The sequence below is a fragment of the Trematomus bernacchii genome, unplaced genomic scaffold (assembly GCF_902827165.1).
Source record: "Trematomus bernacchii unplaced genomic scaffold, fTreBer1.1, whole genome shotgun sequence".
Classification (NCBI taxonomy): Eukaryota; Metazoa; Chordata; class Actinopteri; order Perciformes; family Nototheniidae; genus Trematomus; species Trematomus bernacchii.
The window spans coordinates 826,622-838,802 of record NW_022987620.1 but is presented as its reverse complement, the minus strand read 5'-3'; the positions used below and the strand labels follow the sequence as shown (position 1 = coordinate 838,802).

Sequence of the window (12,181 nt, the reverse complement as noted above, 5' to 3'; positions counted from 1 at the left end):
AATTTGCCTGGGAATGAAAGTTATTTTAACCCTTGAGAGACAGAGTCATGAGAAACTACTACTAAATTCTGAAGATTTACGGTGGCCAACAGGTGCAAATGCGCTACAGCGGTACAAAACACTTACCTTAGGAGAAACGTGCTGCACTTTCAAAAACGATGCAAATATAAAATCACAAATGTACCACAACACATTCAAATGGAAAAAACATTTTCACCAACTTGAAACACATGGCAGAATTTAGAAAACATACACCAACTTGATGAAACATACGCAAGCGTCTACTAAAGTGCTGCATAAATGAAACGCTGCAAATACAAAACGCCACAAATACAAAAAAACACTGCAAAATGGTCAGAACACAACCAAAACCAGGGGACACTAAAAAGTGATGAACACAGCTGGGACCATTGACAGTTGGCCAACTTTATAATCCTTGAACTTCAACAAGTGCTACGGTCCCAGCTGTGTGCATCACTCTTTAGTGTCTCCTGGTTTCCGTTATGTTTTGAGCTTCTTGCAGCGTCTTTGTATTTGCAGTTTCGTTAAAGCAGCATTTTTAGTCAACGCTGCGCATGTTTCATCAAGTTGGTGAATGTTTCCTAAATGCCGGGCACGTGTTGTCAAGTTGGTGAATATGTTTCTTTGTTTGCAAGTGTTTTGGTACTTTTGTGTTTATATTTGCTTAGTTTGTGCCATTCTTCTAATGTAACTGTTGTGGGCCGTTGTAGCACGTTTGCCCCAGCCGGCCTCCGCAATAACTACACAGATAAATTAGGACAGCAATTGAGTGATTATTCTCCCTGTAACATTAACTCAAAAATGTTATCAGAATGATATGAATACTGGAATGATGGAAGCACCTCATTACATGTTTTTAATTAATTTAATTAATAAAAAAGTAGTGATTATGACATGATTCATGGAGGTACAATGTTGTGAAATCTTTCATTAGAACACCAAAGACAGATTTAATCATGATAGTATAAGTACTAGTCAACTTTCCTCAGTTGAATCACTGAAAACAATGTTTTTTGGGATACACAACAGTTATTATATTTTTGTCCTTGCATTGTATAAAAACGCTCGGTTTAACCCAGTGGTAGAAAGTACTTTGTAATTTACTCAAGTGATATAATACGCTAGTACAAATGTGCAGGCCTTGTGAGTTTTTATTCTATGCTAATTTAAACTTTTACTGCAATACATTTCAAAGGAAAGTATTGTACTTTATTTTACATTTACTTGATCACTTTAGTCACTTTGCAGATTCAGATTACAAAATATAACCAACAAATAAATGATGATGCATTAGTTTAGATAAACATTCAACGTTATCAATCCCTGGGTAAAATCATAAGCCGGCAGTGCGCCTATAACAACTAAAGCCCATATTTAACAGCTGCAAAATTAGAGCAATGTACACATTAAGGCATCAATAATTTGAATAAAGTATTATTCTGATATGGCACATTATGCATATGATAACTCCTTTTGTGGTACTTCAAGTCAATGTGTAGGGCAGTGGTTCTCAAACTTTTTCTGTCAGGCCCCTCTTTGGAGAAAAAAAAAAGTCGGGGCCCCCCCAACACAAATAGTCACGTAATGGGCCAAGTTAACATTTATTAAAATACATCAATATGAACGTGAGCATTCCATTAAAAAAAAATTAAAAATCACTTTGCTAGAACATTGATAATATAACAATGCTCCATAAGTCTGTGTGGTAAAAAAAAAAAAAAACATAATATAATTGTGCAATCCCTTTGCTAGAACAATAAGTTATAATACTTTGCCACTTTGCAATCTGTGCAAAAAAATGAAAAGAAAGAAAATGCTGAAATTTGGCGAAAAAGTGTGTCTTATCATTAGTGGCTGCAATGAGCCTGTTTTGCACTGCACATTTCTTCAAAACGGGGTTGCAGGCTCAGTGGCGGCGCCAGAGATTTATTTTGGAGGTGCTGTGGGGTAGCTTTACATTTCATAGAGGGTGCTCAAACATTTAGGGTTTCCTATTAATGTACCGGTCGCTACAGTTTAATCTTCTACTGCAACAATCCCCACGCAAATACACAGTACACCTGCGACTGTTACAATGAAGGCTCGATAATCAGCTCACGGCATATAGGTGTAAGCAGGGGTAAAGTGCTATTTTTATAGGTGTGGACCTCACATCCTCTAGGGGGGTCCGGGGGCATGCTTCCCCGGGAAGATTTGTTTTTTAAATATTGAAGTTAAAAGCATCAATCTGGTGCACTTTGAGGGCAAAATGAAGAGATCTATGGATACCTCTCAACACCCATATGAAACAGAACTGTAAACAGATTTACTATTTCTTTATGGATATTTTACAAATCACTCCCCTTTTAAACTTTATTCTTTTTTTACTGTCATATAGTATTTCATACCTGTTTTTCATTTATTCTCTTATTTTTTTATAACTATAATGATCATATAAACGTGTGCCTCGGAAATAATTGTTTACATTAATCGTGACCAAACCGTTTGAGACCCACTGAGATAACTTAGACTAAAGTTAACTATCTAAACACCCAGAGAGTCCTTTAGTTCACTGAGCCTCTCAGTCTGACAGGAGAGGACTCTCCTCCACCTTGTTTTGGAAAAAGCTCCTTATATCCGTTAGCGTAGCTCGCTAGCACCAGAAGCTAACAACAACGATCTCCGGTACTGGTGCGCTCTCTCTCTCTCGCTCGCACACAAAATGGCTCGTCCCACACACACACACAGAGCCGGGCTTGAATGAAACACAGAGACCCAGACGTACTTGTACTGTACTGTATCATATTATTTTCGAATCAATCATTTTCTAAATTATGATTATTTATTTTATTTTATTTTTTCATAACCATTTTTCCTCCTGGTCTCTCGCGCCCCCCACTTTGAGAAACACTGGTTTAGGGTGATATGACTATTCAACTTAAGTGACATAATTGAATACAGTACTTTTACTTGTACCAGAGTACTTCTGCTTCAGTAAACGATCTAAGTACTTGTTCCACCCCTTTTTTTTATACGGGATTACTTTTCCAGTGCCAGGACTACCATGCAAGGATAGCACAGGCTGTCAACAGGCCTTACACCTCATGCAACACACACAGTACAGTTAACTATGGGGGAGATGTAACGATCTCCTAAAATAGCTCCTGAGTGTTTCACATGTACACCTCTGACCTTTCATGCTTGCACCGTCACTGCATTGGACAATTTAAATGGCCAGATCAACTCCATTTAAACCCCGTGTACGGTGAATTTACAAGCTGACTCACACAAAGCACTTGCACAACAGAAGCAAACGGGTGTGTGACGCTGCACGCTGTCATGCAAAAATAAGAAGTCTGACCTGATCTTTTTGATCGGGCTTTAAATTCCAAGAGTTTCCAGCCGACATCTGCAAGGCTCGCCATGTTTACACTGTGAAATTCGCACGAAACTTAAAGGATTTCCGGTGTCGTCCTTCAAAATAAAACAGAGGCGATGAGGCTCACGAACGAAAGAAATGTAAAAAGTTGACATAATAATGTCTTAATTCGACACTATATTACAGTAAAATGTGTCACATCATATTCATAAATATCAATCATGTGTCTGTTATAATATATTCGCTTAACTTACTTGTTAGCTAAATATTTGTATTTATTCTGAAGTTAAACTCCCTTCACTTCCGACTTAGCTCTGGCTAACTCCCTTTAACTTGACTGAGCAATGAACCCATGCTATGAACTGTCAAAATAACCTGAGCACGACACTGACGTGAACAAGGAAGCTGTGAAATTGTAATATTTACCCTTAAAACAGTGCATTATTTCCACCTCTTTATAACAAAAATAAAGATAGCACAGCATATATCAAAATATTCAAAAATATTATCAATTTGACTCGCCATTTTTTCAATTCAAACTGCAATTTCACTCTGCCGTAAAACAACGTGCCGTATTACAGTCCGTGTTGTTGTGAGGAGCTGCCCCTGCCTCGAACAAGGATGTGGAAATTAAAATGCAATATTTTGGCATGTTTGTTACTTTTTCTGGGACAATACAAGACATTTGCTCTACAGGATGTAACGGCCGACCTTTTTGCTGCCGAAAACTATGGGACAGTGGCAGCTTTTGGAGATTTTTACGCGGATAAACAGACAGACATGTTCATCATCAGAGCACGTATGTGAATGCTTTAGTAACGTCACGTTTATGTCTGTCTTGTTAGCTTATTAACCATTGTGCCAAATTATGTACAATGTTTTATTCATATGCACTGCAAATTGTAGTTAAGGACATTTCTAAATACATTAATACAACTGTAAAACTAACCACTATTATTCCGTAAAGGTTTCTTATACAGTGTGCCTTAAATATGGTTTATGCTAACAATTTCTTTATATTAAAAAACAACGAATGAATGATTTCAGTGGAGATGAAATTGGCTGTAATTTGTATCCATGTTGACTTTTTCAGAGACGGAAGTGGTGATATTCCAGGCTGATTCGAAAATACCCTACTTCAAGCCCAAAATTCACATCAAAAAGGAAATTTTCCCAAGGTAATATGTCACTTTCGTTACTATTTTGGTTTGAATATGTCCCATTTACACCTTATTTGTAATATATCATGTTCTAAATACCTTTCTCTGAATACTGACGTAATAACTTAAATGTCAGGGTGGTATTGTTTAGCTTTTAAGAGGGAATAGCTATTTTGCTCTCATCTTAATGGACCCTCTTCTTGTTCAGGGATACCATCATCACCGGTGTGGTTCCTGGGGACTACGATGGAGACTCTCAGATGGATGTCCTGCTTACAACTCAGATCCAGAATTCCAAGCACACCACTGTTTTCATCTTCTGGGGAAACAACCAGACATTAGGTACACTAATGCCAACACTTAGGAAAGATTAGGCTGACTTTTCTGCCAATGGTTATTTTGTACTCTGGCATTCACTTTCCTGTTGGGTACAAATGATCAGTGGGACAATGAACAGAACATTAGAATAGAGTACTATTTAACAGTTAGACTTGCCACAGGTGTGATTAATTCGATCACTAATTGATGGACAGTGGGGCCATCGTTAACGTAATTAGCTCCACCTGTGCTTTCATGCAACAGGTGAGAATATACGCTATGGAAAAAAGAACATGACTCTAATATTACTTAGTACATTCACTCAATAAATGTTCTTAAAGGTAGGGTAGGTAAGTTTGAGAAACCGGCTCGAGATACACTTTTTGTTATATTCCATGGAATGCTCTTAACATCCCGATAGCAATGAATATCTTAAGTGCTTTGACAAAAAATCCATAAAAAAATGTCATCTGTGGAAGCCGTAATACTGTAAAAAGCACGACCAATCATTTTAGCCGGCCCGGCTAAAATAACTGGATGGCCTACCTGCCTGTCAGCCTTCCATCTGTGCACAAACTTATCTCGTGCCCTCATTGGTCATGTGCGCGTTCTTGTGTGTTGGAGGAGGGGCTCTATACGGAAGTGGCAGATTTTCTCCGGTTGTGTATTTTCAAATTCTAGCGATCTCGAGCCGGTTTCTCAAACTTACCTACCCTACCTTTAAGTATAAATTATAAGTATTTATTTTCCTGGCATTTTCTACTTCTATTCCACTACAATTGAGAGATAAATATTGTACTTTTTACATTTATTTGACAGCTTTAGTCACTTTTCAAATTTATATTTTACCTACAAAAAAGATAAAGAACTTATACATACATTTAACTACCCAACACTTTATAAGTCGTCTGAAAAACTAATTTGCTTATTATTTTGTAGTAATTTAAGTCCATTTTTTTTTTAACCTTAACCTTTAATATTGGAAGTACATGTTCCTGGTATAACTTATAAACTTTCTCTTAAAATTCTTAATATTTAGATGTTTCATTGTGTGGCACTTTCACATTTTTACTCTACTAAATTTACAGTAAAAGGTAAATATTCTAGAGTTTGAGTCACTTAATAAGTCACTTAATCATATTAATTTACATAGAAAACATACAAAGTGCTTATAACATATAATGTTATGTCATGGTTTGAGCTACCCAACCGTTTATTAGTTTTCCGAAAAATTATTGGCAACTGATTTGATAATCATTTTGGTCATTTTATTTCCAAAAAGGATATGGTTAAAGTCTCTCTAATGTGGATTTGCTGCTTTATCATTTTAAATCATTAAAAACGTGTTTAATTTTTTTTTTTATTATGCATTGGGTACATTTAATATTTAAATATGTTCCTGGTAATACTTGTATAGTTTCGCCAAAGTTACATGTTCAATGCAGGACTTTTACTTGGAAATGTTCAATTAGGTTTTAGGACTTTTACTCAAGTATAAGATTTGAAAACTCCCTCCATGACTGGATCAAAAAAACATTATAAGTACAATAAGGGCAAACTTTATACAGGGAAAACAAATCTCTAGTTGTGTTAATTTCACAAATATGTCAGTACCAAAGTGACATGCAGATTGATGTTTATATACATAGAAATGTAATGTATATAGATGTAAATATTTGTTTACCACCTCAATGTTTAGGTTCCTTCTCACTGGAGGACAGGCTGTACAAGAAAAGCACATCTTAATATTTTTGTTGTGCCAAAATCCATGTTTATTTTTATTTATATAAATGTATATTTGTTATGTTTTTGTCAGACTAAGCATTACTCAGAATCTGTTGTTCATCTTCTGCAGATATGAGTGGGTGGATCATGCTGAACAAGACCTTTACAGACCAACCTCTTGTTATGGAGTAAGTATCAGTCTGAATGGTGTTAACATACATTCTGCTTTTTGATAAACTTATGTTTAGTTTGCATGTTTGAAGTAGAAATAATTCAATGTAAATTCACAAATATTTGTTCAAAATGATGAATTATCTTTTCTTCGATGAGGTTCTTAACAGTTACAAAACAGTACTTGATACACTTGTGAAATCAAATGTAAACCAAAATCATTGAAAGCTACGTTACAAAAATAGTTCTTAAGAAAATGAATGCTGGATGTTAAAAATACGCTACACTGCATTGTCTGCTTTAAGAGTTCAGTAATACAAATATTTTGTACGGTTTGTTAGAAAGCTGAAGATAAACTATATTGGTGGTTTTATATAACATTTTATGATATTTTAATCTTAATTTAATTTGTAATTTTCATATTGTACTTCCTTTGTTGTAAATTTAAATTATTGTAAAATGATATTTTTTGAGAAAGTTGCCCATAATATAATAAAAATTGTAATTATCTGACAATTACAAGGGGCGCAGTGGTTAGTGCGTCGGTGTTCGGATCCCGGTTCAAACCCCACTGCACTCAGCATGTCGCTGTGTCCCTGGGCAAGACACTTCACCCCAAATTGCTCCTGTGGGGATTTCCCACAGTATCGAGTACAGTGTTTCCCCCCCCCCCCCCCCCCCCCCCCCCCCGGCAAGAAAAGCCAAAGGCCCCTTAACCTACCCCCTCAAATAAGAAAATACATGCGAGTTCATGGCTAGCGGACAATGTTTTTGTTACTCTGTGTTGCGTTGTTAATGAGTGAGACACACCGGAGTTGAGGATCTGTGGGGTTTATTCTCCCAAAAATATAATTTACAATTTAGGCATTTAGCAGACGCCTTATTCCAAAGCGACTTACAATGACCAATTACAGGGACATTCTCCCTGGAGTAACTGAGGGCTCAGTGCCTTACTCAAGAGCACACTAGTAGTGGTGTTCCAGGCGGGATTTGAACTCGCAACCTTCCGATCATCAGCCCACCTCACTATCCATTATACCACCAAAATAAAAATAAAATAAATAAATACAATTATTTAAAATCATTTTTTATGAGATCCATTTGTGGCGGACGATATTTAATTGTGGCGGCCCGCCACAAATAAATCAATGTATGGGAAACACTGGAGTATGTAAGTCGCTTTGGATAAAAGCGTCTAACAAGTAACATGTAATGTAATGTAATTAAAGTGCATTGCTGGACTTAAAGTTGAATATACCAATTGTGTTTAAAATGAGATAAAACTACTGATGTTTTCTGGCCCCCTTATGTATTAAACCGTTTCAAAAGTGACCATAGAGATGGAGCTACACCTCTCCAACATTGCCAACAAGCATACACAGTATATGTCTAATAAACTGTTATCCCGAGTATGTTTTATCTATGTTTTATTTATTTATGTCAAATTCTTCCCACAGCTTCAATGGGGACATGATCCCAGACATTTTTGGAGTCACAAGCACCGTCACCGAAGTATGCTACGTCACGAACAGGTAGTTAAATCATTCTCAAAATTATTATTTTGAAATCCTTATTTATTCCTAAGACTCTCATATATTAAAATATATTAGATTTGACATCCTGCTGTTGCCTCTTGGTTTTCCTGTGCTTCAGGATTCCAGTGTGGAGGAATGCTTTGAGTTTAGCTGTCAACATGCGCATCCCTCACTCGAACGCGTTCATCGACCTCAACAAGGACTTAACTGCCGGTGAGTCAATGATTTAAAAATGGATACCCGTTTTTAAAGCAATGTCTTAAAGGAGAGGTGTCATGGCCATTTCCACTGATCATAATTCCATTGTTGAGGTATACTAGAATAGATTTATACTGTGCATTTTTCCAAACTCACATTGGTTTCTCATACAGCATCTCTGTAAACTACGTGTATTCACTGAATTTCACTCTCTGCCTTTAACGGCTCGTTGTAGCTCCAATAGCTCCAGCCCCCACCCTCCCTGTGAGCACAGTGTGCTCTGATTGGTCGGGACGTTGTGAATCGCGCTGAGCTCCGTGGAGGTGTTGTTTCCTTGTTTAGGATACATTGCGAAACACAGACAAACTCATCCTGAGCACACACAAAGTCACAGCCGAAGTAAAAACAATAAGTGTGGCTTGATATTGAGTAAGAAAAAGGTTGATAAACGCTGTGAGAATGGGTCTGCAGAGAGAATTTCGCCGCGATCCCAACTGTCTGTTATCAGCCTGCAGCCAGGGAGGAGAAATCAGCTGAGCTGCCTGCTCCCTGCACACAGATGTGTGTGTGAGGAAGTCCGTGGATCGGTCAATTTGGACCAATCAGCGGGGGCTTAACGTAACGGCTCCGCGGACGTAACGTAACGGCTCTTCGGGATTGGTCCATTTCGTTCCGGGTACGGCTTGACATCATGCCGTACCCGGAACGAAATGGAAGACTCAAATGGGCAGTGACGTATCTCCAACGAGGCGTTTTGGGGAGGTATTTTCTGTGTTAGAGTTTTACTCGCTACAGGGTGTACTTTGAGGGTTTTGACTCTGCACACCGTTTACATGCATAAAAGCCTTCATAACACACAAGGGGACGGGTAATAACCGGAAAAGCATGACACCTCTCCTTTAACAAATGTCAAATGCTAATGTTCTTCAGTAACACCCATGACATATTAGTATTAGCAAATATATGCATTTTCAGGTCAGAAAATTGTCACACAGGTTTCTTTTTTATTGTCTAAACCTTTAACAGCAGTTATTACCTGCTAGTCGTTACGGAAGAGAAGGGGGAATCACCTAGAGAATTAAACTAGAGGTAATTTCACACTCGAAGATCAAAGTTTCATTCTAAACAAGCTTGTTTATCTGTCCTTTTTGTCACTTTATTGTTCTCATACTGCCTGTGCTGCAGCACCTCTTTTCACCCTCTGTCTGAAACCAGAGCCCAGTCTGCTCTGATTGGTTAGCTGGCTGACTGTTGTGATTGGTCAACCGCTTAGAGATTTCCTGCCCCATAGTCTATCACGTACAATGTGTTGTAGCGTTAGCCAATAGAAGCGTGAGTGTTATATAGTGATGTCATAACGTTATGGAAGTAAACAAAGGAGTCCAATGCAGTGTGTGGGGGAGAAACTCCCTCTGGAGGGAACCTCCGGATTTGAGCCTTTGCAGACCATTTCCATGAACTAAAAGCTATATAACACTACAGGAATGGGAAACCCCAATAAGCATAATAGGGCCTCTTTTATTAACTCTAGGGGACAGACCCTGCTTACTTCCTATTTGTATTTCCCACATGCAGACCATAAACAATGGTGTATATAGTAAGGGCTCAGTATTTGTTACTTGCTGAATTAAAATAATGGTAATTTGAATAGTAAAAAACTTGACAGTTTGTTGAAAAAATAAACATACAAAAAACTTGTGTAAATTATATATTTTTTTAAACAATTTCCTGTCCAAGCACTCTTTAGTTCACAACTTCGATTCATTTATTTATATAATGTGTAAGCTCAAACATTTTCGTACTCTTCTTAATTGAGACCTACAACTTACAGTTTATTTATTTAAAAAAACTCAATATACTGTATGAACTCTGTGTGTTTCTATTATGTTTCTTAAGTGCGTATATGGGAATGGTTGAGATCGTTTGGCATTGCACAAAGATTACCCAGACAAGACATACAGTTAATGCCCCCAATTTTCAAGTTGACTAAGAGAGAACAGAAAAGCCATTTTCTTCACCAGTGAATGGGGAAATCACCCCGCTCTTGTTCTACAGCATCTCACTCCTGTCCTTCTGCCCACTGAGTGTGGCGCTGTCATTTAGACTTATAGACGGATCTCTCCCCTCTGGAAACTAATCCTCGTGTTTAAGGTAAGCAGAGAGGATTTGGTCGTGTCATACTCACTGCAGGTAGCTTTTTGTGCTCCGTGGTTTAATTCCCAGGGCTGTCACAGTTTAACTAGAGCAGATTTTAATTCATATCTAATTTGTTTAGGGATTAGGAGAAAGTCAATAAACTTCCAATTTAAATTGACAGACTTAAACCTAGAGACCCACACTTTGTCTCTTTGGGGACAGTGGATCATTAGAGGGAGATCATCAATGAATGCTACAATTCATTTGAGATGCACAACAGCACCGCGTGACAAGTTGTTCTTGTCATAAATCTCAAATATATATTATGTATTCGTTATACACCTAATTGAAATGTAAAGGTTTGTGGGTGTAAGAACTTTGAACATGCGGTGTCTTAAAAGTTGTTTCAGAACTTTTTGGTTTGACACCTCAATATGAGACACAGATTTGGTGTTACATTTGAAAACATCAAATACTTTTGACATTTGGAAGATTCTACTATCTAGTTGATTGAATTCTAAATGTTCTATAGTCTAGTTTAAATCAAAAATAAGGATTAATACATGTGGAGTACAATTGGGCTCTCTGAATCCAAAAGTCTCAGTTTACCGGTCATACCCAATGTATGACATTATAAGAGTGTTCAGAGACTCCACAAAAAACAACAAAACATTCAAATGCACCCTATTTGGTATGATAAAAAATAACACTGCTTGCTAAAAATTGCATGATTGTTTTCCCTAACTGCAGGGGATTAGCATAAATGAGCATGTTTGTAAAGGGGGGACTTGTTGGAATCCACAGAAGCCATTTTCATTCCACTTGCAGTGAGAGGTTAAGGTACCCATGTCAATATGGCCTCGCCCGTTTTCTCTTTTTGCATACATTTTGAGCTATCTTTAGCTTTCTTTCTGACAAACTTGCATTACATATCAGTGTCCTAAACTGGGGCCGCCAGTAATTCGACATCAGAGGGTTAAATAAATCCAGATTCATAGAGAATGGATTGTGTTGGGGTATCATTGGTTTCTACTGCTCAGGAAATATGCTCAGCCGTCAGAGTGATGGCCTGCACGATGCCTGTCAGTCCGTGTCGGAAGTCCCTTTTTACTTCCTATCCCCCACACATGTATACACACCCCACACACACTCACACAAACAAACACACAAGGACGGTGATCATTAAATCCTCATTAAGTGTGTTCAGCTGCGTTCAGTTCGCTGCGGGTGAATGTGATGCAGGAACAACAGAGCGTGAGTAGGAGAAGCAGTGGGGGAAAAACTCACTGTACATCTGGTGGATGTCAGAGTCTTTGGCTGCCACTCTATGGGGGCATGCAGATGGAGGCAGACGCAAGCAGGAAGTGATGGAGAAATAAAGCTGTGTCGGAGAGGATGAATGGAGGGATGAATGGTTTGATAGAAATGGATGGAAGGAAAGATAAAGGGTGGGAGGGGGGTGAGCAAGGCAGTGGGTGAGTCTTCAGCGTGGCTCAGCTCACTGTCTGCTGTGACCACCTGCTCCTCTAAGCAGGACTGGCAGGAGCATCAGTGGGACT

At 38.1% G+C, this 12,181-nt stretch overlaps 2 protein-coding genes across 5 annotated transcripts in view; one reads left to right on the top strand and one right to left on the bottom strand.

Moving 5' to 3' along the window:
- Nucleotides 1-3,438, bottom strand: part of phkb (phosphorylase kinase, beta) — a 155,487-nt gene extending 152,049 nt beyond the window's left edge. For 2 of the 4 annotated variants that reach the window (XM_034132730.1, XM_034132727.1), the window contains exon 1: nucleotides 3,362-3,435. In XM_034132730.1, the coding sequence (XP_033988621.1) occupies nucleotides 3,362-3,425 (64 nt within the window). In that variant the 5' untranslated portion in view covers nucleotides 3,426-3,435. Of the gene's footprint in view, nucleotides 1-126; nucleotides 146-3,361 lie in introns of those variants that run through there. The other 2 variants (XM_034132728.1, XM_034132729.1) reach the window with 2 other exon arrangements.
- Nucleotides 3,439-3,970: 532 nt separating this feature from the next.
- The window catches only part of itfg1 (integrin alpha FG-GAP repeat containing 1), a 175,013-nt gene continuing 166,802 nt past the window's right edge, over nucleotides 3,971-12,181 (top strand). The window contains exons 1-6 of the mRNA XM_034132737.1: nucleotides 3,971-4,178; nucleotides 4,473-4,557; nucleotides 4,748-4,881; nucleotides 6,713-6,770; nucleotides 8,211-8,285; nucleotides 8,407-8,501. Coding sequence (XP_033988628.1) covers nucleotides 4,001-4,178; nucleotides 4,473-4,557; nucleotides 4,748-4,881; nucleotides 6,713-6,770; nucleotides 8,211-8,285; nucleotides 8,407-8,501 — 625 coding nt within the window. The 5' untranslated portion in view covers nucleotides 3,971-4,000. The remainder of the gene's footprint in view (nucleotides 4,179-4,472; nucleotides 4,558-4,747; nucleotides 4,882-6,712; nucleotides 6,771-8,210; nucleotides 8,286-8,406; nucleotides 8,502-12,181) is intronic.